General features: G+C 44.7%; 1 protein-coding gene and 2 long non-coding RNA genes across 3 annotated transcripts; all 3 read right to left on the bottom strand.

Annotated features, from left to right (window-relative positions):
* Positions 1-4,555: 4,555 nt before the first annotated feature.
* Positions 4,556-7,422, bottom strand: LOC136353837 (uncharacterized). The gene is made up of 3 exons (XR_010737288.1): positions 7,001-7,422; positions 4,956-5,009; positions 4,556-4,839 (listed from the first exon to the last, which is right to left on the bottom strand). It is a non-coding gene; the product is annotated as an uncharacterized lncRNA (long non-coding RNA).
* A 14,442-nt stretch (positions 7,423-21,864) lies between these two features.
* On the bottom strand, positions 21,865-22,838 carry LOC136353904 (uncharacterized). The gene is made up of 4 exons (XR_010737416.1): positions 22,577-22,838; positions 22,229-22,484; positions 22,091-22,153; positions 21,865-22,004 (listed from the first exon to the last, which is right to left on the bottom strand). It is a non-coding gene; the product is annotated as an uncharacterized lncRNA (long non-coding RNA).
* A 100-nt stretch (positions 22,839-22,938) lies between these two features.
* Positions 22,939-24,440, bottom strand: LOC136354198 (serine/threonine-protein phosphatase 7 long form homolog). The gene is made up of 4 exons (XM_066305886.1): positions 24,263-24,440; positions 23,821-24,187; positions 23,322-23,735; positions 22,939-23,241 (listed from the first exon to the last, which is right to left on the bottom strand). The coding sequence occupies exons 1-4, from the start codon at positions 24,412-24,414 to the stop codon at positions 22,939-22,941; spliced, it is 1,236 nt and encodes a 411-aa protein (XP_066161983.1). The 5' UTR covers positions 24,415-24,440.
* Positions 24,441-26,302: the final 1,862 nt, after the last annotated feature.

Genomic DNA, 26,302 nt, shown 5'->3' with positions numbered 1-26,302 from the left:
TTTTACATTGCTACCTATTTAAGGGATTATACCAATTTTCTAGTATAAAACTTAAGATAGCAACAAAAAGGTATAAATGAGATTATGTTTGTTATTTTTTTTTGACATATTTAACAGAAATAAAGAAAAAAAAAAGGTAGGCTGAGAGATTGAATGGATAACTAAGGTGATGTCCTCGAGATCTTAATATTTCATATATTTGTCTACAAATAAAAAAAATCAAATATCTTATATTTTTGGATGGATAAAAAGATAAAACTATTTTATATTTATGGACGAAAGGAGTAGTTAAGATGTGAATAATATGTGCATAAATTTAGATTGGTCTGTTTTACAAGGTAACTTGGAGTTAGCTTTTAATCAACGACGGATCGGACCTATATTATTCTTACACAAATGTCGTGTGTAAGAATAAACTCCGAGAAAGGCTTTCACAAGGTTAAATGTAAAGATAAAACTTTTATGGGCTAAATCATTCGACTTAACTATGGCAATCGGTGGAGCAATTAGGATGGAATAATTATGTGGCCATGTCCGTAATTAATCTAAAAGTTTAAATCATGAACAAGTCATACTTTGTTTGTAGAGTTAGAGACTGTGAAAAGTACTTCACGAGTATCTTCTTGGTGGAAAAGAATGTCTACTAGTTCATCGACTCTACAACTACTCTTAAAATGTAGGGTGAGAATCTAAAGTATTTGAGAAGTTGGTGTGGAGCTTCTTAAAGTAGCCATGGTTATTAGAAGTTCCCTTAACTTAAGTAGGCCCTAAATCCAAGAGGAGCAATGGACTATAAGGAATGAACCATAGGCGCTACGGACGTTAACCATGGCCTAGTGAATTAACATATTGGAAAGTGCAACCTATGTTCAGATCATTTACAATAAAGATGGGGATAAATCAGTGAATGGTGAAATGAGCCAACGGCGTTGATATGTCGAAATAGAAGTAGGGGATTCGATGGAGCAATCAGGGTGGGCCAACTCGATGTCAAAACAAGGAAAATTCCCGTGGTGCTTAACAATAGGATAAGTTCGTGAGAGTGAGACCATGGCAACGACATTGAAAGCTGAAGAAGAAATGTTGGTTCTTTTTATCGTGATATAATTCAAAAACTCAAGTCACAAACGTGCAAAAAAAACATAAGGTGAGATATACCATGCTTGTTTTCCTCCAAAATTCCAGCCCATTTCATAATATTTTTAACGGTATTTTTTTTAGAAAATGGGATAAACCCAGTCTCAACATCCAATCAGATGTACACAGCCAAATTTTTAACGGCATTGATAGGGATTAACCCTTTTTGTTTCAAAATGCTGCATATAATTACTTCTCACAAGATAGGAATCCTTTAAAACTTATAGTATATGCCTTTTCTTTTGTTCCAAATTGGGCTTTTAGCAGTAATTCCACACATACTCTATCTGGCTGTCTCGCAGCAGCAGTGGCACAAGTCACAAGTGGAAATATGGGCGCGAGCAGTCGAGCAGCGCGGCGCAGCCACCGCAGGGGTTGATGTGGTGACGGCGTCGTCGGCGCAGGATGCAGGGAGCCACCGCGCGCGACCAGCACACCTCCTGGCCGTGGCCGCTGCCGGAGGCATGACATGGGGTTCCGCGCGCCGGGCTGGCTGATGAAGACTGGTACTACAATGCGGCGGGGGTCGGCGCCGTCGCCGGCTCGCACGGGGGTCGATGGCTGGCGCTGGTTCCATCTATTCATGGGGGCTCCGCCTCCGCGTCCGGGATCATTCAACACGGCGAGCGGCCGGAACAGCCGGATCATTCGACGTCTCCGGGTGGCGTTTCTTGGCGCTGGGGAACGCGGCGGTGTTCGTCGGCTTCGATTGGCACCGCGTCGGCATCCGGCTAAAATGCCGGAGTTCGGTGGCCTCACCGGCTTCAACTTGTTCGACGCAGTGGGCGTGCCCGGAGCGCCGCCGCTTCTTCTGTGCCCGTGACCACTACACGTTCTCTGCAAATGTGGACGCGGCAAGGCCGTGATGCTGGGCCTCTGACGATCGTCTCCCCCAATGAGCGCGAGCTCTCGTTTCCCCCAATGAGCGCGAGCTCCATCCGTCGCAACGCCAGCGGAGGGGATCCCGGCCAAGAACATGGCGGAGCGCCCGTCGCCGGAAGAAGCTCAACGACCGGCTCAAGTTCTTGATTGTGATTAGGTTGGTTAGGATTACGCAATTTTGTTTCATCCGTTAGTTAGTCTGTCATGGTGTCTCAAAAGGCTTTAGTTATGGCGAATTTGGTGTGTATTTGTTTGCCATGGAGACTGGAGAGTGAAAGTAAGAAGATAGAAAAAAAATCTATGTATATCATTGCTCCCATTGTTCATGTATGTCACATGCATGCTTGAAGCAAAATAGGTTTGGAACTGTTTTTCGTAGTGAGCAACGGGCATTCCAGTTGGAATTGATGTCAAATATGTTCAATACACATAGCCTCTGTAAATACCAAAAAAAAGAAATATCATCTGATTGCTTGCTTTAAGCTGGGCTATAAATAGTCCAAACCATAAAGTAAAAATCGTATTCCCCTCCTCCAGCTCAGCCTCCTCCTCTCTTCCTCTCTCTCCTCCCACGGTCCCACCTGTGACCCCTCTCCTCTCTCTCTCACGCCACGCGCACGCCCACGCATACGCCATGGCGGCGGATGCGACCACGACAGCCTCCGCCCTTCGTGCGCGCGCCGCGGAGTTCCGCAACCGCGCGGAGAAGCTTCGCGAGCTGCTCGTCGTGGATGATGAGCCGGAGGAAGGCATCACGCGCGACGTGGCCCGCAATCTGCTGCGCATCTTAGTGGAGCAGAACGCCATGTACGAGTTTTTTCCGTCGCCGCGCCAGGGATGTTGCCGGGGAGGAGGAGGAGGAGGAGCAGGAGGGGTTCGTGGGCGGCGGCAAGGGCGCCTCGGACTCCACCGACTGGATAGTCGACGACGCCGCGATGGAGCAGGAGGAGGAGGAGTTCGTGGGCGGCGGCGAGGGGGCCTCCTCCGATGCGACGGATAGGATCGTCGAGGACGCCGGGATGGACCTGGAGGAGGGGGAGATCGTCGAGGACGCCGCGATGGCCCAGGAGCAGGGGGAGGGGGAGGAGGTTGAGGGGAAGCAGGACGAGGTCATGGTCGATGGCAAGCGGATCCCCTCCGAGTTGTGGGACTTGGTGTCGCTGGACGACGACGAGATAGCCTCCGCACAGGAGGTAGCTCGTGCCAGGATCCGTCATGGCAAGGAGATGGAGAAGGTATGGCTTCACCTCAGCCACATCGACCACGATGATTTCCGCGCTCTCGATTCGGCCTGCCTCGATTACCTCTCGATCAAGCGCTTCTCCGAGCCGATTCTCCAGGCCAGCGAGTTGCTTGACACGATCCGCTCGCGTGACTGGGCCTCTGCGCTGGAGAGGCGCGCGGCTGAGCTCGACACGGAGGCAGCGTCCCTGGAGACATAGCGTGCTATCTCGATCGACGGAGAAGCGGCTCGTGGTGACATAGCGTACTATCTCGATCGACGGAGAAGCGGCTCGTGGTTTTTGCGTGGATACACTCTCGTTCTTGTATTCGTCATTTGTCAATATGCTCGATCATCACCTGCTGTATGAATTTTGATCTTTAGAACACACTGATTTTGCAGTGATCACGTCGAAAGGTATTGCAAGTCTCCTAATATTAATTTGCTTTGGATTGTCATGTTGGATATTATAGGAGGAGAGGTATACTGCGTAACATAAAACTATTGTATTGAGTCTCAGGGGGCGGTATATATAGGTGTACATGGGGAGGATAAGAAAGGATTACATATATGGAATGAGTCCACCCAAATCAATCATATTCTAATATGACTCTAACTACCATATACTTTAACATCCCCCGCAGTCCAAGCGTGAGCAGTGCGGACACTTGGACTGGAGAAAAAACCGGCAAAAGTACCCAACACGATGATAGCCTTTTGTGCCGTAGTCGATGTAGCCGAGATAAAGTTGTCGTAGTCGTAGTAGCCAGTTATCGCCAATATCAATATAGCACAAGTCACCCAATAGTGTGCGGTTGCGGTTCGTGGCATGGATTGTGGCGCCAGGCGCAAGAGTGCGCAGGTGCAGGCAAGAAGCCACTATAAGAGATCTTATGATAGATAGCGCTTCATTTACGTCACAAACATTAAAATTTTCGTCACGTTTCGTAATCTGTGACACTCGCGTGACGAAAATTCCCGTCACCTATCATGCGTCACTAAAGGCGTTCTATGACGAAACCTTATTTTTTCATCATTAATCTAGTGACGATCCTTCTGTCGTCATAAAGTAACTTTATGATGCTCATATTCGTCATTATCTAGTCTAAAAAAGTCATAAAATATCTAGTGGCCCATTAAAATTCATGTATTGAGTACCTTGTTTATGAGCTTAGCCCAATGGCAAGCCCGACTAGATTTTAGCCTGACCCATCTATGATATAGCATATTTTTAACCCAATTATATTATATCCATTTGCTTAAATAATAAATGGGCCAAGTCCAGTACAAAAGCCCATATAGACCCAAACATTATACCACATCATTTTTCAGCCCGCCATATTATATTCATTTATATTAGTATCAAATAACAAGTGGGCTAGGCCCATATAGGCCCAACAATCAAACACAATAAAAACCCATATAGCATAAATGTTACAGCCCAATTAGCATCAACACAACCCGACAAACATCCAATACAACACAAAATTTACAACACAGTTAACAGCCAAATCCAGCCACATTCCAAATACAATCACAGCAACCAAAATTTCACCGGATGCCGCGTGACCAAGATCTTCTAAGTGAGCTTAGCAGCACTGCATATGCACAAGATAAAACATCAGTAACTGCCATATCATCCTAGTTTCTTCTACTGTTCAAGCAGTATAATAGATGAATAAAAAATATCCAAGCAGTTACTGATGTCACGGACATGCTGCAATGTCAGGATCGGGAGGAGCTGTCTCCCTCTGCATGTTATCTCCACCTGCACATCACACATTTCTGAAATTTTCAGTTCAGCTCGGTTCAGCATTTTGTAACAAAGAAACTAAGCATGCTCAGAGATCAGGCAAAACGATATATATATATATATATATATATATATATATATATATATATATATATATATATATATATATATATATATATATATATATATATATATATATATATATATATATATATATATATATATATATATATATATATATATATATATATATATACTTTCTTCTGAAAGATGAATTGGATGGTTTCTGAATTCTGATGAGATTAACAAACAAGCCTTCAATTTGAATACAAGTCAAGAACTATGTTACTGTGAGGTGAGGTGAGGAATGCAAAAAATGCAAATTGCTTCTGGTGGAGAGTTAGACAGTGATAGATGTGAAGGACTTTCTCCTTTTCGGCAACACCAAGCAACATATATTGCAGATCTTCAGAGCAGTACACTGCTGCTGTGGCTGTGTGTAAATGCCTCCTATATAAAGTTATACTAGCACCCATATATGCATGCACAAAAGATGCACACACACACAAACGCAGACAAATCCAAGTGATGACTGATGCTGATGCTGATGCCTGATTCCTTGTGGTGGTTTGCAATGTATATGCATGTACTGATGTAGTACTTCCTCCCATTTCCATTTTTTTTTAACTAATCACCACCAGCTCAGGTCAATGAGTGAGAGTCACCAAAAACAAGTACTCCTACCCAGCTTACTCAAAACAACACCTACCATAAACAAACAAACAAGAGAACTTCACATTTACCAAGCATGATCTAAGAAAAGGATGCTGATTGATTGATGGACTGATTATTCTTCAATTCCTTCCCTAAATTGTCCATGAGTGTATGCATTATGCTTAAGTGAACCCCATGCCCATGACGCCACCATTTGCCGGTGTTGTAGCATCTCTTGGCCGTGCTAGTTCACCAAACATGCCATGGCTTGACAACAACTTCTGGCCCTACTCCTGATCATGATTCTTTTTAGGTGATGGCATTTGCATTGGCCACTGACGTAGTAGTTCAGATGCATGAATAATGGGGCATTATGCTTCACATGTTTAGATGGAAGTAGACGAAATCTTGAACTCAACAGTTGCACTGTGAATTTAGATGTTTTCGCTACAAGAAAAGCTAATGTTGAGGCGGCGTTTTTAGAGCTATTTTTTTTATTTCTCTATAAAAACAGGAGTTTCATATCCTAAAGGGGGTGTTTCTTAATTAGAAACATTTGAGTAGTACTCCACCTAGCTACAAGCACAATGTTCAGTCTCAACCTGTACAGATAGCATGGTGAATTAACTACTTCTGACGACAGATCAATTACCTTATCTCTGCAGAAATTGCAGACCCAAACGTAAAACTCATATGTATTTATGAAATCTAATTCATCAATCTTGTTTGTTAAATGCTCTATGCAACTTCAAAACCTGTAAATTGTTGCTGATTAATTGTTTGCATCAGTATATATATAATATATCATCAAATTGTGATCTTATTTGCACACTGCTCTTGTAATCTATTATTATAGCAGTACACAGACCAATATGTCATCCTAAGAAATTTGATTTGAACAGGTGCACAACAGCACAAGGATGGATGAACAGATGAAAGTTGAAGCAAACTCAGCAATTCGCATAGGAAAAACAGCCTCATTTCAATTAGGAGCACATCCATTTCCCCGAACCATACCGCTCAACAAAATGATGCGCACCCACAATACTACCAAAAAAACCGTACGGTTCACGTGTCCCATCAGCCAAAATCCCTGAAGCGACGGAGCAAGAAGCGAAGAGGAATCGACCCCCACCGCAACACACGCACACACATACACACCACTTGGCACCATAAACCTCTACACAGCACACCAATACATCTCTAGTTGCATCTGGAGCCCATCTACCGCAGCAAGAACAGCAAGAATCACGAGGGAAGGAAGATTTGGGAAGCGAACAGGGTGGACATACCTTGATGTAGATGTTCTCGGCAGCCTTCTCCTCCTCGCCGAGCACCTTGCCACCGGAGGAGAGGAGCCGCCGCGGTGCGAGCCTCGCCGCCAGCCTCGCCTGAACCCCCTCGCATTGACTCCCTCGCGCAGGCGTTGTTTGTCTCCCTCGCGCGTGCCGCCAGGAGACGGCACCTTGTGCGCCCGCGGGGTGGCTGGGGGCAGCGCCCATCGCTCGCGGTCGACTGCACCGAGCCCAGCCCGTCGCCGTGCAGATCTGCCGCCGCCGGCCGTCGCCGTGCCCGCCGCCCGCCGCCGTCGGGGAAGGGAGGCCGCCGCCGCCGCCGGTGCCGAGCCCGCCGCTGCCGCGCCGCGCAGCTCCCGTCCTCGCCGTCGGTGAGAGAGAGAGAGGGGAGAGGAGAAAGAGTGAGAGGCTGACAGGAGAGGAGAGGAGAGGGAGAAAATTGCATATGTACCACACTCATATAGGGATGAAAACGGAGCGGGACCGATAATGCTCATATCATATTTATTTTCATATTTTTTACCGGATATGGAAACGAATACGGATAGCTCGAATACGAAAACAAATACGGACTATCTCGAATACGAATAAGAATCGAATATGATCGGACACGAATACGGAAACAAATTTTTCTCGGAACACGAAAACCAATTCAACTTCTAATAGAAACAAATATCAACATATATAATTAGCTCATTTTATATAAAATGTAGTATAATTTATAAATAATTTTAAAATTTTAAATAATATTAATAATGTGGACTAGTGTTAAGAGATAAACTACTAGAGTTATAGAGAAATGGGGTATGTCTTGTGGCTTCTGCGGATATCTGAATAGCACTGTTCACCGGATATCCGAATTATTATCCGTATCCGACGGAAACCCTGATACCATATTCGTATTCGTACCCAAGAGAAAATATCTGTATTCGTATCCGTATCCGAACTATCCGAGAATTATCCGATCCGAGATGTATCCGTATTCGTTTTTATCCGGAGCGGACGGAAACTATCCGCTCCGTTTTCATCCCTACACTCATAAGAACTGGCTTCGCTATAATGCCACTCTCAAGATGAGATTCACCCAAACGCCACTCATAACATGTGGGCATTCGCTGGAATGCCACTTTCAGGCTTTCTTCCATTTCGAAAATATTTTTCATCAATTTCAATTTTTCTCGGACTATTATGCCCCTGAGACTCATTCTTCTCCTCGGTTCAATCTAGCGAGCGTGAGAAGGCGAGAAGAGAAGCGGCAGTGACACCGGCGCCGCCCACCACCACTGCGCCACCGCTACCTCTGCTCCAGCCGCCGCGCCGATGTCCTCTCCAGCTGTGCCGCTCCTCGCCTCCTCCTGGTCCGCGCGCAGTTGTGCCGCCTCCTCGGTGACATACACCATGAGTCCATGACACACAACCTCACTTCATGAGTTCATATATATAACTTGCAAGAGGTTTAATTTTCATTTAATTTCGCATCAAGCAGAGCTGCCGACTTGTTTAATTTTGTATGAGCAAGTTCGTTCGCTTTGGTTAACCCAAACGAACTTTAAAAAGAAGTTGCAAAATGTTTTTCGAAGATACAAGAAGATACTACTAGAATAGAAGTCGCTTTGTGCTTGAAAATTATACACAGTTGTTGATTTCAGAATGTAAAATTGGCACATCACTGACACAAAAAGTGAAAAAAATATTTACCGGGCACCAGAGGAAATTACACAGGAGACAAGAAAACCACTATAAATTCAGAGAAGAGAAGAAAAAAAACAAAAGCTAAGCTCAGGGGTCATCAGTGATGCACAAGATGTGCGCTGCCACGGCGAGGCAGGCTCCCGGTGCTCATGCGCCGCCGGTGTTGGTGGTGGTGCTGCTTATGCGCCCTCATCACCCTTGTCGTCTCCGGCGACGCGTTGCCCAGGCTGCCCAACCAATCGGCGACGGCGGCACTGCCCTCCGACTTGCTGCGGACGTGGTGCCCTCGGCCGGTGGCGCCGCCGGTGCTCGTCCTCCTCTTGGCATCGGGGACGGAGGCGGCCGGGATGAGGAAGTAGATCTCGCCGGCTCCAGCTTCGACTCCGGCGACACGATGTGTATCCGGCCCACCGCCCCCTGCTGCGACGAGCACTGCCGGCTCAGCACGTGGTTGGGGTGCGCCGCCAGCACCTCGCCGGCAGACACGGCACGGCCGTACGCGTCGATGCGGCCGGCTCGGCCTAGGGCTTCGCTGAGGATAGGCGGCGCGGCTGGGGAGGAGACTCGCCGGGGAGAGGCGGCGGCACAACTGTTGGGGGGCGGGACCGGTGAGGCGCGCCGCGGCGGCTGGAATAGAGAGGCAGCGTCGGCGATGCAGTTTGGTGGGCAGCGCCGATGTCGTTGCCACTTCTCTTCTCGACTTCTCGCGCTCGCTCGCTAGATTGAAACGAAGAGAAGAAAGAGTCCGACCGAATCAGTTGACTCAGGGGCATAATAGTCCAAGAAAAAATGAAATTGATGAAAAGTATTTCCGAAATGGAAAAAAGCCCGAAAGTGGCATTCCAGCGAATACCCACGTGTTAAGAGTGGTGTTTGGGCGAATCCTATCTTGAGGGTGGCATTATAGCGAAGCCAGTTTTTATGAGTGGTACATATGCAATTTTCTCGAGGAGAGGAAATGAAAAAATATCAGGAGAGGAGGCAAGAGAGAAGATGAAAAAATTTGAAGTAAGGAGGGAAAAAATTAATTTCAAAGTATTAAAACTTAGAATCAAATTTTATCATACTAAATGAACTTAAGTGAAAAAGTTGTCAAAACCAAAGTTGTAGAACTTACTGAGATCTACCAATTTTCTTGTGGTTATTTCTCCATCCGAGTTTGATTGAACTATATAAAATTTGAATTTTAGAATATAAGAAATTTAAATAATTTTTTGGGGTAGTAAATGATTTCATATGGGAAAGTTGTCAACAACAAATTTGTATAACTTATCAATATCTACATCTTTTGTTTTGGTCATTTTTCTATATGACTTTGTTTGAACAGTTTGAATTTGAATTTAAAATTATAACAACTTCAAACAACATTTACGAGTACCAGATGATTTCAACTGAAGAAGTCATCAATAACAAAGCGCTATAACTCATTAAGAATTATAACTTTTTATTTGGGGTCATTTCTTGATCCGCCAAAGTGATTTGTAAATAAGTGATTTGTAAATTGTTCGCAAAATATACATATCTCTTATATCTATTACTATTATAAAATTGAAGATGTTATTCGCGGTCCGTCATCCGTGTTTGAGTCGGTTATAAAAATTGAAAATGTTTCCATGGTTCGTCATCCATATTCGAGTCGGTTTTAATTTTATGTTTTGGTTTTAATCTATATCTTCTCTCTACTATTATAAAAATTGAAAATGTTTTTTGCTAGTATTTTGGTACGACATCCGTGTATGAGTCGGTTTTTAAGTTCGTTTACTTTTAAAAATACATATTCGTATTTGAGTCGGTTTTTAAGATCGTTCACTTTTGGTAATAAAGAAGGAATCATATAAGAAATATATATTTAAAAAAAACTCACATGCTAACTTGAGACGATCAGATTCCTAACTGTAGCTCATAATTTTCTAAAAATATATATATCCAAGCGAAATCCCACGGTGAATTTCATCTTAACTAAATCATATAACAATAATAAGATTAAAATAGACTTCACCTGTTGCAACGCACAGGCATTTTTTCTAGTAGTTTATAAACTATAAGAGAGATATGTAAGTTTTGTGAACAATGTTAGTATCACTTTGTCGGATGAAGAAATGACCAAAATAAAAGTTATAGATATTGATGAGTTATTCAACTTTGTTGGTTATGATTTTTTTCAGTTGAAATCATTTAGTATTTGAAAATGTTGTTTGAAGTTGCCATAATTTGAAATTTAAATTCAAATTATTGAAACAAGTCATATATCAAAATGACCAAAAAAAAGTTGTAGATATTGATGAGTTACAAAACTTTGTTGTTGATGTCTTTTTTCATTTGAAATCATTTAGTATTTGAAAATGTTGTTTGAAGTTGTCATAATTTGAAATTCAAATTCAAATTATTGAAACAAAGTCATATAGCAAAATGACCAAAACAAAAGTTGTAAATCTTGATAAGTTATAAAACTTTGTTATTGAAAATTTTTTCATTTGAAATCATTTACTACCCGAAAAAATATTGGAATTGAGAGAAGGGAGGAAAAATAGACTTCTCGGTGAGGGAGGAGCAAAAGGACTAGGCCAGCGGCCCGAGGAGGGAGGAGGGGAAGAGGAAGCCACCAAGGAGGGAGAGAGAGGTTGTGGACTGAGAGAGGGAGAGAGTAACACTTGGCCGAAAAAGGCCCAAGGACAGAGAGAGTGATTTTAATTTGTTTTTTATTTATTTTAATAGGTTAAATAAACTTTGTGGTATTAAAATTAGTTATTGAGCTTCGAAAATTCACGGAAAATTACAGAGAATAATTTAGACTACTTAGTATATTAAAAAAATATTTCCGGCCATGATTTTTAAAGGAAAATTTTTGTTTCCTTATTAATTCACTTGATTAAATTGCTTCAACTTTTAATATATTTTTCTAGAAATGCATTATATAAATCTATGACGTTTGCTTTTTGCCCCTTATGAAAAATTAATATTCATCACAATGTCCCATTGAAATACTTTATGACGATTTCCAGTTGGTATTAACGACAAACACTTTTTTTTCGTCACTAAGCCACTACATCTCATACTAATCGTCATAAAATGGAATATGCTAATGATGAATAGCTCTGACGTCACGAGGAATTCATCATAAAAGGTCATATTTTTTTTGTAGTGAGCCAACAAACACGACGACCAAAAGAAAAAAATATAAAGAAAAAGAAATTAAAAAAAACACTATGGTGACCACGGCGCGAAGATGTCGGTGATGACGGGCAGACGACGATGTTGGACAATGTCGTTGTAGCCTGGGACAGCAAAACAACAACATCCTTGATCTCAGTGAAACGATGGCATGGGCGACGCAAACCGATCTCTGATCGTAAAAGGAAAATAACAGCACGAGCAGCAATCAGTAGCAGTCCAGCAAAGTCCAATGCCAATGGTCCATAGACCAAGTCCACGTCCTCCTGGTCAAAACGCTTTATCCCTTCTCTGCTCTTGACAAGGGGGGAATTTAACTATTTGCCACTTTTAGGTTCGGCAATTATCCAAATGCCCCTCTTAGGTTCGCGCTTAATAATTTACCACTAGAGAGAGCGCATGAGCTCCAAGAGACGACAAGGGCTGACGTGGTGACCAATGGCGTATATGCAGAGGGCAGGAGGACGGTGTGACGTCATTCGGCCGGCGGGAGGCGGTGGCCGGCGGCGGGCGAAGTCGACGGGCGGTGACCGGCCGGTGGGGGGCGCCGAGGCCGGCTCCCTGGCAGATGGCAGGAAGCGGGGCCCCGTCGGCCTGGATGGCGGCGGGTGCAGGTCGGTGTCGGGGGCGGCGGAAGACGGAGGAGGGACCTCGTCCCCCAGCGCCATGCTGGCGGATGGTGCCGGCGGCGTCGCTGTTGGTATTTCTTAACGACATTACTAGAAATATAATTCCCAGCAATGGCGCAGAAATACTTCTAGTATATTATAGTTACAGAGTTCATCCGCAAGCGCACGGATATACCATTGTAGCATTTCACCCGAGAGTATTCCAAGGGTATCGTATTTTTTTTATCCTGCGGGAAGATCATGTAGAGAGAACTCAACTAATAGTTTATATATTACTTGTGATAATCATATTCTAAGCAGGGGTTAAGATAATTCAAGAGTAGAGTGAGACACAAGCTTTAACTACTCATTCTCATAATAAATCATCTAAGCTAAGTGGAAAGAAAAGAGGAAAAAAATATATTCCTATACTTGTAATATACATAGTATACATACATTCTAGTTAACTGACATACTAGCTAATACCCTCTATCCGATGCCCTCCTGGTACTTCGAGAAGCCACCCCTGACTGCCGAGTTCCTTACGACAGTCCGTCATGACCATACAACCGGGGCTAAATATGGAGGAATATCCTCCCCAGAGAATTAACTTAGGATTATATACCGGGGCGAAGGAATACCCGTACTGAGTTGTCAGCATCAGCGGCCCACCTCTCATCCGTAATATATAACCCTAAATAATGATATCCCGTAATCTAGACACCACGCCTAAACTACCAGATACTACTCTAATATCATTGTCATGACATAGAGTAATTGCATAAGCAAACATTATACCCGCACCAAAGTATTTCCTAGATAAGCTAGCCATATATTAAGTATAACATGAACATAATGTAAAGTAGACATTCATATACTCGGAAAGTATTTCAATACCATAAATGTATTTAGAAGAGTATTCTAATAAAAATACAAAGCTTACAAAAGAGAAGAGAAAAGCTACTAGAGCCATACCCGAACTCTCCCGAAGGCTTTCGGACTCCTGATTTCTACTCTATTCCTATTCCACCAGATAGATACTACTAAACTAAGCTTGAAAGAAATGAGAGAGCTATTGCTTGAGGTGTGTGAGTGAAGTGAGAATGAGAAACTCCTTTTATAGCCTCCCAATGACGGTTGTGACGGTTGGAATGGTCGGAAATTCCCTCCAACCGCCATTGGGGGCTAATCCACACCGTTCAGGCGAAGCCCTGGATCGGATGGCGCTGAGGAGGGTTCGGCCGAACCCCCTGGTTCAGCCGAACCTGGGGCCGGCCCAATCCAGCCCAATTTCGGCTGGTGACCTACTCTGTTGTTCTTCTCTGCAGACTTGTGAATTCTGACCCAGTTTGTCACGTCAATTCTGAGTTCTTGGCCCATTCATACTTAAGTCTGGTTCTCGACATCGTCCGATTAATTTATCGTTTGAGCTGATGTCGATTCTCCTCCACTTTATTGTCATTCTCTGCAAAAGGTTAGTATACCTAATACTAGTGGAATATTATTATTCTAACAAACATATGCATTGCAAGTATCACTAGTTCTCCTCTATTTTGGTAATATTGACGATCGAAACTTATGGATAACGACCGTCAACAAGTCACGCCGGAGCAAGTTCCGCACGTCGACGACGGCTTGGATTTGGTGGACGCTGGCGGACGACATGCGCGGCACAGATCTGTGACGGGTACAGTCCCGAGGCCGAACGCGGAAGGGGTGACGGGCAGAACGACGACGACCGGAGACGCTACTATTGCTGCTTGATGACTACGCAAATGCCTGAGAGATCGATCTCTCAGGATGACGACTCGACGAGAGAAGAAAAAAAAAACGGTGGCCACCCCCGGGAGACCAGAACCGGGGGCGATGGCAGCAGAAGCGTGAGCGGCAGCTATAGGTTGCCCGCTCTGATATCATGTTGGATAGTATAGAAGGAGAGGTATACTGCGTAACGTGGTACGATTGTATTGAGGTTCAAGGGCCGGTATATATAGGAGTACATGAGAAGGAGAAAAGGAAGGATTACAAATATAGAAGGAGGCCACCCAAATCAATCCTATCCTAATATGACTCTAACTATCATATACTCTAACATCTCAAATTGGGTGATATATATTGTGATGTCTTCACGCATGAGTTGGTTTTGCTGCTTGGAATATATTGTACTCCTGTTTTTTTTAAACAGTAAATTGATGATCTGGGTTGGGTTGTTTAAATATAGGGGTGAAAAGTTTTGGCATGTCACATCGGATATACGGATACACATTTAAAGTATTAAACGTAGATGAATAATAAAACAAATTACATATTCCGCCTGTAAATTGTGAGACAAATTTATTAAGCCTAATTAATCCGTCATTCCCTAAAAAAAATAATTAATCCATCATTACGGCATTAAAAAAATTTAATCCATCATTACCAAATGTTTACTCTAGCACTACATTGTCAAATCATGGAGCAATTAGGCTTAAAAGATTCATCTCGCAATTTACACGCAATCTGTGTAATTAGTTATTTTTTCTTTTATATTTAATAATCTATGCATGTGTCCAAACATTCGATATGACAGGGTAAAAAATGTTGCCAGGGGATCAAAACATGCCCTAATTTAGGCCGTGTTTAGTTGTTGAGGTGTAAAAATTTTTAAGTATACTAATACACATTGAAGTATTAAACATAGACTAATAACAAAATAAATTATAGATTCCACCTATAAACTGCGAGACAAATCTATTAAGCCTAATTAATCCGTCATTAACAAATGTTTAGTGTAGCACCACATTGTCAAATCATAGCGTAATTAGGCTCAAAGATTTATCTCGCAATTTACATGTAAACTGTGCAATTGGTTTTTTTTCCCGAAAATATTTAATGCTTCATGCATGTGCCCAAACATTTGATGTGACGGAATTTTTGGAAATTTGAAGGAAACCTTAAACATAGCCTTAATGAGTAGTATAAGACTCTGTTTAGATGTAATTAAAACTTTTAAGTCTCTATCACATCGGATGTTTGGACACTAATTATAAATATTAAACGTAGACTATTAATAAAACCCATCCATAATCTTGGACTAATTCACGAGACGAATCTATTGAGCCTAATTAATCTATGATTAGTCTATGTGATGCGACAGTAAACATTCTCTCTCACGAATCTATTGAGCCTAATTAATCTATGATTAGTCTATGTGATGCGACAGTAAACATTCTCTAATTATGGATTAATAGGCTTAAAAAAATTTGTCTCGCAAATTAGCTTTTATTTATGTAATTACAAAAGCAGTTTTTCATTTATGTAATTAGTTTTGTAAGTAGACTCTAAATTAATATCTAAATGCGTTAAGTCCTTTTATGCAAACACCACCTAAGCCATTCCACTAAAAAAAGATAATCGAATCCGCCACAGTTTTCTCCACCTCGATCGTGTACTACTGTACTTTATAAAAGGTAGAGGCGGCGAGTCGAAACCGAAAATTCAAATCGCCCCAATTGCCTCCCTCTCAGCCCGAGCCCTCCCCTTCCCCTCGCCTTCTATCCGAGCCCGAGCAGCGAGCAAGGAGAGCGGCCATGGCGGCACCTGGTCCCAACGACTTCCTCGTCACCTCCATGGTGGACGTCCTGGCGCTGGAGGACGTCTTCGGCCACCACCCGCCGCCCTTGGCCCGCGTCGTCGTCCAGGAGCTCGACCGCCTCGTCGACGCCTCGGATGTCTTCCCTTGGGTACGCGAGGGGCAGGATGGGCTGGGTGATCGTCGGCATGGACAAGCTCGGCAAGGCGTCGGACATGTCCAAGGACCTCAACAAGCGGAAGCTCCAGTTCAAGCGGATCCTCGACCGCGTCACTGCCGCCGCCGCCGTGCTCCCCTCCGACCTCGTCAGCCACGCGCGCGGGCTGGAGCTGCTCGAGGCGCGCTTCGGCGAACCTCTCCCAGCCGCGGGGCGCGCCGTCACCGCCGAGGAGTTCCGCGATCTGGTCTCCTTGGCGAATCGCGTGTCCTGGGACGCGCGCAACGCCCACCTCCGCGCCACTGCTGTACGTTGGTACCTGGAGGCGCTCATCCATGATGTCGAGGCCACTCTCCACGACAAGGTGGTCTTGTCAGACTTGAAGTAAGCTCTGATCCCGATTTCTGTTCACTACCGATTGCTGTTCCAGTTCGTTCAATTTTAGTTGGGAGTCGAATCTGTGCAGCTACCGATTGTTGTTCCAGTTCGTTGAATTTTAGTGGGTCTATTAGTTGGGAGTCGAATTTTACTACCGACGACATGTCCTCCCAATCTGGGTTAGTTTCTGAAGCAAAAAGTGGTCTCCTGGACCTGGAGAACATTACACTGCATTTCGGAATTACTAGTCACTTTGACAACAAACCAATGCAGATTCGCATGGTCAGTTCCTGGTGAGGCTTATAATAAAGAACATATCGACACGATGTTGTCTGGTCACAAGTCCAAGGTGATGTGCTGTATGAGTTGAGTTCGGTACCATTTTAGGGATATAATATGCTACACAACACGTCAACACCTTAGATTACCACTAGTCCAGTAGAAAGATCATCTAGTACAAAAGTGATGACAATTGGCGATTGTTGCACAATTCTGCTCCCAACTCACGGTAAAAGATGACTTCATGCTGCCAGAACCTAAGAAAGCAATCACTGTTGTATGACTGAAAGCCTGCAAGAAAGCACCGAATTTTTTTGGTTCAGTTGTTCAGGAAGCTAGAGATTCTATTCACAACAATTGTGACAAAATATACATACCTCTGAACTTGCATCTCCTAGTTTAAATGTATTTTATCCCAGAAACTCCTACCCACCACGATATAGTGATGCTAGAGAATAAAGAGCACCTAATTAAAAATCCTATTACCTGCATAGTATGTTTGTGGCATTATAACTGGCGGCATTGTTGAAAGCCAGCATCAGAAGTAACTTCACAATTCGCATCTGTCTGCCTGACATATATAAAATCTCAAATGAAGCAATCGAAATGTACATTAGCATTAGGTAACGGCAGCATGAGAAGGGCAATGTTTGTCATAGCAAAGAGCCAGCCAGCCTAGGACCCCCAATATCAAGTGCCCACCCTCCATTGCTAGTCTTAGGTCTCCATATCCTATATACAATGCTGTTAACAGGAATGCTGACAGCATCAAACCCTGCAAAGAAGTCCGCAATCCTGGTTCAGAAGCAGAAGGAAAGGTACCAGGGAAAAAAACAGCATGGTCTGAGCCACTAGCAAGAGTTATACTGAGAATAAGGCAGACGATACATAATACAATAGAAAAGTTACGAATCGCAGGCATTCAAGCTACCTCTGCTCATGACCTCTTGTTTTTGGTGGAAAAGCCAAGCTGTGACCAGGTGCACCATGCATAACACCTAGTCCACACTCCATAGTTGAAACTTACAGCAGCATAGAGACCAAACACTGACATTTTGACCTCTTCTATAGCCAACATATTGGTGAACTTCTTTGCTTCATGATCACCCGCAAAACTCTTTGCTCTTAGATGTCCTTTAAGAAGATGTGACTGGAAACGATGCTATCAAGAAGAGAACACACATGGAAAACCATTGTGCTGGACCCAGATGGCAGATGTGTGAATACTAAAAGAGAAAGACAGCAGCAGAGACGATTGTTGCAACAAGATGAGGATATGGAACAACTGCCTGGATGAAGTACTGAAACAGATATGGAGATGCCAAGTGTAAACTCCAACCCCCAATGCATAAGAAGCCAGCAACTCGACAACATACTTCACAGGGATAACTTATGTAACTGGTGTTAACATAAGCACCACCGTTGCAATGAGCAGCCATAATGGTCATGTGGGTTGGATGCTATAAAACCATACATTGAAGTGTAGCCAACAGATATATCTGCTGTTGTGATACTCTGACCCATAGAACTGCTGTTGTGAAATTCTGACCGCTATACCGATGAAAGTTTAATAGGTGGCTGCACAATAACAAAAAAGAAGCCCTCTGGCCACAACAAGCAGTCAAGCACCAGGAATCTTTCTGCTGATCGCAGACAAATAATAAAAAGAATCAATGCTAGCAAACCTACTGGCTGTCTTTGCATCCCCACCTCTCTTACCACTGAACAGTCATTAAGGGCCTGATCTAGGCTTTTTCGCTCTCGAAGATAAAGCTTATCTCCCCATCGACCTTGATCCCTGTTATTTTTGGTAGAACTATCCAGAGTTTGCCTCAATTTGTTACCGCTAGCGCAGCCCACACTGAAACACTGCCAGCTCCAAAATAACATGCAAGGTTGACATGCAATAAATTCAATACCTAAACATAAGCAACAGAACAAATAGTCTGACTGAAGAAAAAAGAACAGATATCCAAGTCGTTGGATTTAAATATTTAATTACGAAGGTGTTTTATGCTAAACAGCTACACCTTCCATCCCAAAACTTATGTTGGGATTTTGGGGGGGGGGGGGTGTGAATAGTAAAACACTTGTGAATAACTAAAATGATCCTTTCATTGATGAAAAATAACTAAGATGATACTTTCGTTGATGAAAATATTAATTAAAATGACAATTTCAGACATGTACTAAGGGAAGCAAAATTAACCATGAGGATCCAACCATTATATTTGAAAACTTCAGAAATAAATCTATAAGTTCATTGTCAGTAACTAATGGCACTTGAAGCAGGGCAGCCCGTGCAAACAGAATAGAAGGGCAGTCTAAAATAAATTTTAGTATCATGTAGTACATGATAATATAAATTACAAGTAGATTCAATTCTAAAACCTTTTTAAAAGGAAACACTGCTATGATTTCCAAACTCTGCTATGATTTCTAAAACCTAACACCAAATCCAACAGATGGATATGATTTACAATACTATGTCATACTATGAAACCCTGATGTAAACCCTATTTTCAGATCTACAAAGCTCTATTTTCAGTTCAGATTTCAGAAAACATGTCATACTATGAAACCCTGATGTAACTGAAACATCATTGTATTTTGCATAAAGTCAGGTCAAAACGAATTACATAGTTGGAGACCATTCACAGGAGATCACAACACCAGAATTAATGCTGATTGAAATATTGGTATCACCATTTCAACAGTTAATGGTGATTGAGGTATTGCTAACAATACTTCCTATAGAAACTTTTGAAAGACTATTGTTACCCAATGATTTCCCAATTCTATTCAAACTTATGGAGGGAAGATCATAACCAATTCAAGATAAGAAGTTAGATCATTCATACCAAATACCAAGTGAATGCATGAACAGAATGAAATCAATTATAAAATGGCCAAGTATCACCTCACAACAAATGGGATAATGAATAAGGTCGACAGATAGCTAAAAGCATGTGAAAAATAAAAATTCGAGAATAATCCCCTCCACCAATTTATTACTAGTACTGACATTGATTTTCAGGTAGAGTTCACTAAAAAGTCTGAACAACTGTACAGAAGCAACTAGCAGGGTAGCAAACAAATTTACAGAGTGCTATAATAGCATAGACCATCAGGATTATTCCAAGGCAAAGCCTTTGGTTCACTATACTTCATATATGCTGCTAGTTCAATATAAAGCAAAAAACGAGCTTTGTCAGTACTGCTAAATTGATGATAAATTTGGGAAGAAGAAAAAGAAGAAGAAGAAAAAAAAAGAAAGATATTGCTATCACGCAAACGGCAACACGCCATAACAGGGTATCCGATGGCTACAACACCTGTAACCTTGGCCGCTGCTAGAGCGAGGAGTCACGGCAACATCGATGAGGAAGGCCGCGCCGTGGCTGTGGATCTAGATTCTAGGGTGTGTTTAGATAATGGGAAATGGGTGGTGGTATTGGGATTGGGAAATAAATGAATGGTTAAGATTAAATGGAAAAGGAGAAATGAATGGTTAGAATTTAAAGATGTCTTTTGGTGGGTGGGAAATCATTTTCCCTATCCCATTAGCCAAACACTGCCGGTTTGGGAGGCATTGTCACCGGCCGGACGGACGGATGGAGGTGGGGCCCGCAGACCGGAGCAGTATAGTACTCCAGTGCTCAAGGCCCACGGCCCACCTGTTAGTACTAGTAGAAGGAATTTTTTTCGTTTTTAGATTTTTTTTTAATATTTACATAAATAATCTATCGACCAAAAAAATTGCAGAAATAGCCCCTGCCACCCAAATGGTGGGCGGCAAGCTGACGTGGCAGACGGTGGGTCGACCGCGCCGTCTGCCGCCGTCGGCCAAAATTGCAATTAGCCCCTTGCCGCCCTCTGTATGGGCGGCAAGGGCCTAATCGCAATTTTGACCGCCCATAAAGAGCTTGCGGCCGTACTTTTTCATCTGGGTCCCTTGCCGCCCCAATAGAGGGTGGCAAGGGACCTAGATGAAAAAAGTACGGCCAAAAGATTTTTCTATGTTATGTTAATAATAAATAAAGAAGTATTTATTGGTAAAACTTGTTAATATTGTTATAAAAATGTATTGAAGTTGGTTGTTGCGCAATTTCATATGTTAAGTGAGGTATTATTTTGTACCTTATTCGACGTATTAGTACTCGGATAATTTATATAGGCCTATCGCAGTCTGGGTCGTAGAAACATTATATGGACTTAAACAAGGAGAATTATGTAACATGAAGAAATAGTAGTACAATTTGAACATGATACAACTATTTGCATTGCGGTTACATAGATGATATTAGATTCGAACTAGGAGGGAGGTAGTGCAATAGTTGAACACAACGACGATGTAGTAATGGGACAAGGAAGCATGACAGTAGAAATTTCAATATGCCCCTGACATGTGAACGTGGTGGGGTATGGTGGTTACACTTGATTGGCGCCGAAAGATACATGCATGATCGGCGCCGAAAGTTACATTGGTCGTATGCGCCAAATGGCGGGCAAATACTCGTATCACACGCGAATAAAGGAGGCTGCATCAGTGCGGCAGAAAGTAGTCGTGCATGCGCCGAAAGGTATCGTGCATGCGCCGAAAGGTATCGTGCACATATAACAACAACGTAGTCATTACACAAGCATACAGTACTGGAAAGTGAAGCAAGTAAACAAAGAGAAGACTGCTCTACTGGCCCTGCCCCGCGCCGCGACCACGCTTGGTCCTCCGGGCCTGTGCTCGCACGTGGTCCTGGGAGAAGGTGAAACGATCCGGTGGCACAGCACGGGTAGCACGAGTGTCCCGCGGAGGAGTGGCCTGCGCCTGGTCCTGCGTCTGCACCGGCGGTGCGCCTCCCAGCTGTGAGGGGCCGATGACGTCCTTTGTCGAGCCTGAAGCGAAGTCGAAGTCAGTGATGTCGAAGAGGAAGGTGGAAGGCAGCAAGCGGTCCGACGAGGTCCCAGCATGGTCCAGTGGTGGACCCTGACTCGACGTGCCGGCTACCTGTGACGAAGTCCCGGTGTACTGCCAGAACTGCGCTGAGTGCGAGGTCGACACAGCTGCCTGAGACGCAGCTGCCTGAGACGCTGACCCTGCAGCCTGGGAGAAGTGGGCGGCCTGCGTCATAGCGAACTGGGCGAAACCTACACATCGACAACGGGACCCTTGTAAGCTAAGAAATAAAATGTATGTAAATTGATTGTCGAAGTAATGTTGTTTTTTTAAGTACCTGTGGGGGGCACAACAGAAGGCCTAGCCGAGGAAGGCGGGGTGCTGAACGGTGCACGAAACCCTGAAGCAATCGGCAAGTGAAACGGCTCACTTATATGTGCGAGGCATGTACAGAAATAGTAATAAAAATACTTACCTCCGTGCGGAGGGGGAGTCGGCCTAGGAACGTGCGCAGCTGGATGGGGACCAGTCGGTACGGGTGGCCGCTGTACAGCTGCGTCTGCCCGAGCAACGTCGTCTGCACGACAGGTGAGCACTCGGAGAATCGAGCGCATCGACTCCACCATCCGCGTGTACGTCGTCAGGTGCTCCTCTACGGGTACCGGAATCCCCGCGCCTAAACGTTGGATCGTCGTTGAACCGTCAACGACGACCCGGTTGATGTCGTCGACCTGCATGGTTAATTTGTTCGTAAATATTCGTAAAATTTGACGAAGAGAAAGACATGAAAACATAAAGGAATGGTGCGATGCAGGGTACTCACAGCACGAGCGAAGTCCTAGTCGCGGTGCCTGGCGTAGAGGTCTCTAGTGCTCGCAACGTGGGGCTGCTGCTCCAAGGGAGCGAAGGTGACCCTAGTACGGGTGCGTGGCTGGTACCAGCGTAGGTAGGCCTGGTACGACTCCTCAGTGTGTGGCTCTCCCTCGTGGTCCACGACCTCCTCGGTTGCGAGCAACCAGTCCTCAACAAAAGTCGCCAACTTGGCGGGCCAGTCGCCAGCTAAATGCTGACCCTTGCGCGAGTACCTGCAAATTAATGTGTAATATTAGTGTGAAACGACAGATGTTACAAATTATTGTGAACAGGCAGATTTTAATGCAACAACGGAAAGCGTAGTGCAAGATCTTACCGGTGAACAGCAGCTGGGACGGTGGTTGGAAACGATACTGGAAAGGGCTGACGGAAGCCGAACTGCCGCATTACGCGGAAAGGGGCGTGAGGCTCAACGCAGATGTCGAAGACCATCGGAACCGTAGTCATCCAGTACGCCTGGTCCCTGGTGCAGAGTGTGGACAGACCCAACGGCGCACGAGCCTGGGTAGCCGCGGCACTGTAGGGCTCCCACACGACGTCAGTCGGCAGAAGGCGGTCGAACTCCATAACAAACTCAGGATACGACCGCCTAACCTGGACGTGAGCCCATCGGCGCTGCAATACGAGACGATCGATGTGATGTACAATGAACTTAGCAATTAACTTAACAATACGATAAGATCGATGCAACGTACCTGACGACGGCACCACAGAGTACCCATCGTAGGGTAGTCGACCTCTGGTCGCTCCTCGTACAGTGACTCCTCGTACGCGTGCTGGTCCACCTCAGGGCGGCCGATCGCAATCCTCTCAGCTGCCCAGATAGAAAGAAAGAGAGGGCACCCACCAAAGGTCGCGCTGGGATCCGTCTTCGTGCAAGACTCACAAAGTGCACGGTACAGAGCCGCCAACAACGCGGAACCCCAGCTCCACTGAGGCACCTCGCCTACCGCGGCGTCGGCGATGCTCCTGGCGTAGTGCACGAGTCCCTTGTCGACCGCGTGCCCGTGACTGCCACAGAACATCACCCAGCCAAAAAGCCAGAGCAAGTACGCCTCCAAACATCGGCTGTAGGAGTACTCGTCGGCCTCCGCCTGTAGCTGCTCAACCTGCAAGCCGTCGATAAAATGTTAGGCACCTTAACTGCGGACTAAATATATAATACGATTGTCATTTCGGTACAAAAACACTCACGGTGAACTGAAGCAGCCACCTCTTCGTAGGTCCGGTGTTGCGGTGGTGTGCCAACGGCTCGAGCGGGAGGTGCGGTGCGCGCTGTACTAGTGCGAAACGTGCCGTCAGATCGTCCTGCCAGTCCACAGCCGTGGTCACTGGCCCAACAGCGTCTCCTGCGAGCGGTAGCCCCAACAAGTACGATACGTCCTGTAGGGTAGGGGCTACCTCACCGCACGGCAAGTGAAAAGTGTGCGTCTCTGGCCTCCATCGATCGACCAAAGCTGCTAGGAGGGACCTGTCCACAGTCCATCGTCTGGCCGGGTCCGCGTCGCCGGCCGCAGCCTCCACCAGCCGACACATCGGTAGGAGGCCGGCCTCACGTAGCCTGCAATAACAAATTAATATGTCATTATAAAAAATATTACAGTGCAACTAACTTATAGTAAAACACTGTTCGTACCTCTCGACAAAGGAGTCGTGAACCGTGAGTAGCTCACCGCACGTCCGTGCCCGGAACGTCCCAAGCTGAGCCCCCTGCACCGCAGTAAGGTGAGACCGGTGTCGGTGATCTATCGCCGGGTCCAACAACTGAGGTGTATCCTGACGTGCCATCTCTGAAAAATATAGTGTTTCGTGTTAGAACAATTCAAAAAGTAGTAATGTAAAACAAAAGATGACTCGCAAATTAATGAAATAGTAAAAAAATCATGAGAATAATTACGTACAATAAGAGTACAGCCTATTTAAATAAAGCAAACATTACTAATGGTACATAACGATGACGTGCAATTTAACATATATGTAGAGTTCGATAATATAACATAACATAACATTACGTGTCGAAGTCCGACATACATCAGCATACCTAAAGACACTACGTGCCTTAGTCTGACGTTACATCACGAGACCTAAAGACATGACAAGCCGAAGTCTGAAATTACACGACGAAACATAAACACATCGATAAGTTCGAAACAAATTACAAGCAAACCCACATGCCAACATAGAACATAAGAACTACACCACGTAGCCAGACGTGGCACGACGACGCCTAGGACGTGGTCGAGTGGAGGTAGTGCCTTCACCCGTAGGGCGAGCTCCATCTACTGCTGATCCTGATAGTCCTGCCTCCGCCGCACTTGGTTTCTCCTTGTCTTTAGGACAATGCTTATAGGTGTGCCCACGTTCATCGCATTTGCTGCAACGCTTTACCCTGCCAGCCTCCGACTCGTCCATATTGTTGCGGATGCGACGAGTCCTCCTCCTTCCAGCCTTGCCTCGGAGCTTCGATGGGTCAGGAATATTGAGTACTTCATCGTTAGTCTCTGTGAACTCCCCAGCTATGCCGAACCCGTAAATCTCGCCGCTCCATGTATGATATATTGCTTGCTTACTGAAGTACTGCGACACATATACTGCATCTGGTATGCCACACTCCGCTGCGGCAGCAATGACATGGGTGCATGGCCTGTGGAGCAGCTTCGGCTTTGAACAAGAGCAATGACATGTGCCGTCGGCTTTGAGAACACACTCCTGCTTCACTCTCTTGCGGTAGATACCCCTGCCTGCCTTATCTTGACATAGTATCTCGAACCTATGTTGTTGGGTACCTTGCACTAGAGCTCGATGTTTCATGGCCTTTTTACGCAACTCCTCTAGCTTTTTCTGCATGAAAGTTCCAAACAAAATGTTGTTGTTCGGCATAGAGGGAAGAACTGCCTGGAACCGATCCCTAAAATACCTGCATGTCCCATGTAAAATGAACTCCACTATGCCAACTAGTGGCAGTCCACGGACACCGCGCATCACCCAGTTGTAAACTTCTGCCAAATTTGTTGTCATTATTCTATATCTAGCACCACCGGTGTCATACACCTTAGCCCATTTCTCTTTTGGTTCATGCAGAATCCACTGAGAAAATTTCTGAATCTCCAATCCAGTTCTTCTAACCAAAGTTGGACTATCCGTTGGGAGAGGTCCAAGAGCTTGAGGAGGGTCATCAACGGCAGTCGATGGAGCCGCTGCACGCTGATCACTGCATTTGGCTGTCAACTCATCTAATCTCTTCCAAAGCTCATTGAATTTTTTCTCCTGGTTCTGATTACACAGCCTCTTGAACATGTTCATGAGCTCCTTGTTCTTGAATTGCTTGAAGAAATTAGCTCCCATATGACGCATGCACCACCTACTCTGTACATCGTCCCAAACACCAGGGTATCCTCGTTCCATGCTCCCAAACTGCAACTCTTCTATCGCTCGCAGAATGCCAGTGTGCCTATCATGTATCAGGCACACATTTGGCCTCATACCAACAACTTTTGTTTTAACCAATTTCAGGAACCAGTACCAGCTGTCGGTATTCTCACTCTCAACAAAAGCAAATGCCAAGGGCAATACCTGATTGTTCCCATCTACCCCTATTGCTGTCAGTATCTGGCCCCGATACTTTCCTGTCAAGAATGTCCCATCAATGCAGAGAACTGGACGACAGTTCACGAAT

This window comes from Oryza sativa, chromosome 11 (assembly GCF_034140825.1).
Source record: "Oryza sativa Japonica Group chromosome 11, ASM3414082v1".
Taxonomy (NCBI): domain Eukaryota; kingdom Viridiplantae; phylum Streptophyta; class Magnoliopsida; order Poales; family Poaceae; genus Oryza; species Oryza sativa.
Note: the sequence above shows the minus strand (reverse complement) of the source record. Positions and strands in the feature narration are given on the sequence as shown.

What these genes read in the sequence shown, in the direction of transcription:
- LOC136354198 (XM_066305886.1), bottom strand. Translation starts at nt 24,414, where the DNA reads ATGGCACGTCAGGATACACCTCAGTTGTTGGACCCGGCGATAGATCAC. An exon ending in CACGACTCCTTTGTCGAGAG is followed by an intron (nt 24,188 to 24,262) that starts GTACGAACAGTG and finishes TTGTTATTGCAG; the next exon opens with GCTACGTGAGGCCGGCCTCC. An exon ending in CTCTGTGGTGCCGTCGTCAG is followed by an intron (nt 23,242 to 23,321) that starts GTACGTTGCATC and finishes CTCGTATTGCAG; the next exon opens with CGCCGATGGGCTCACGTCCA.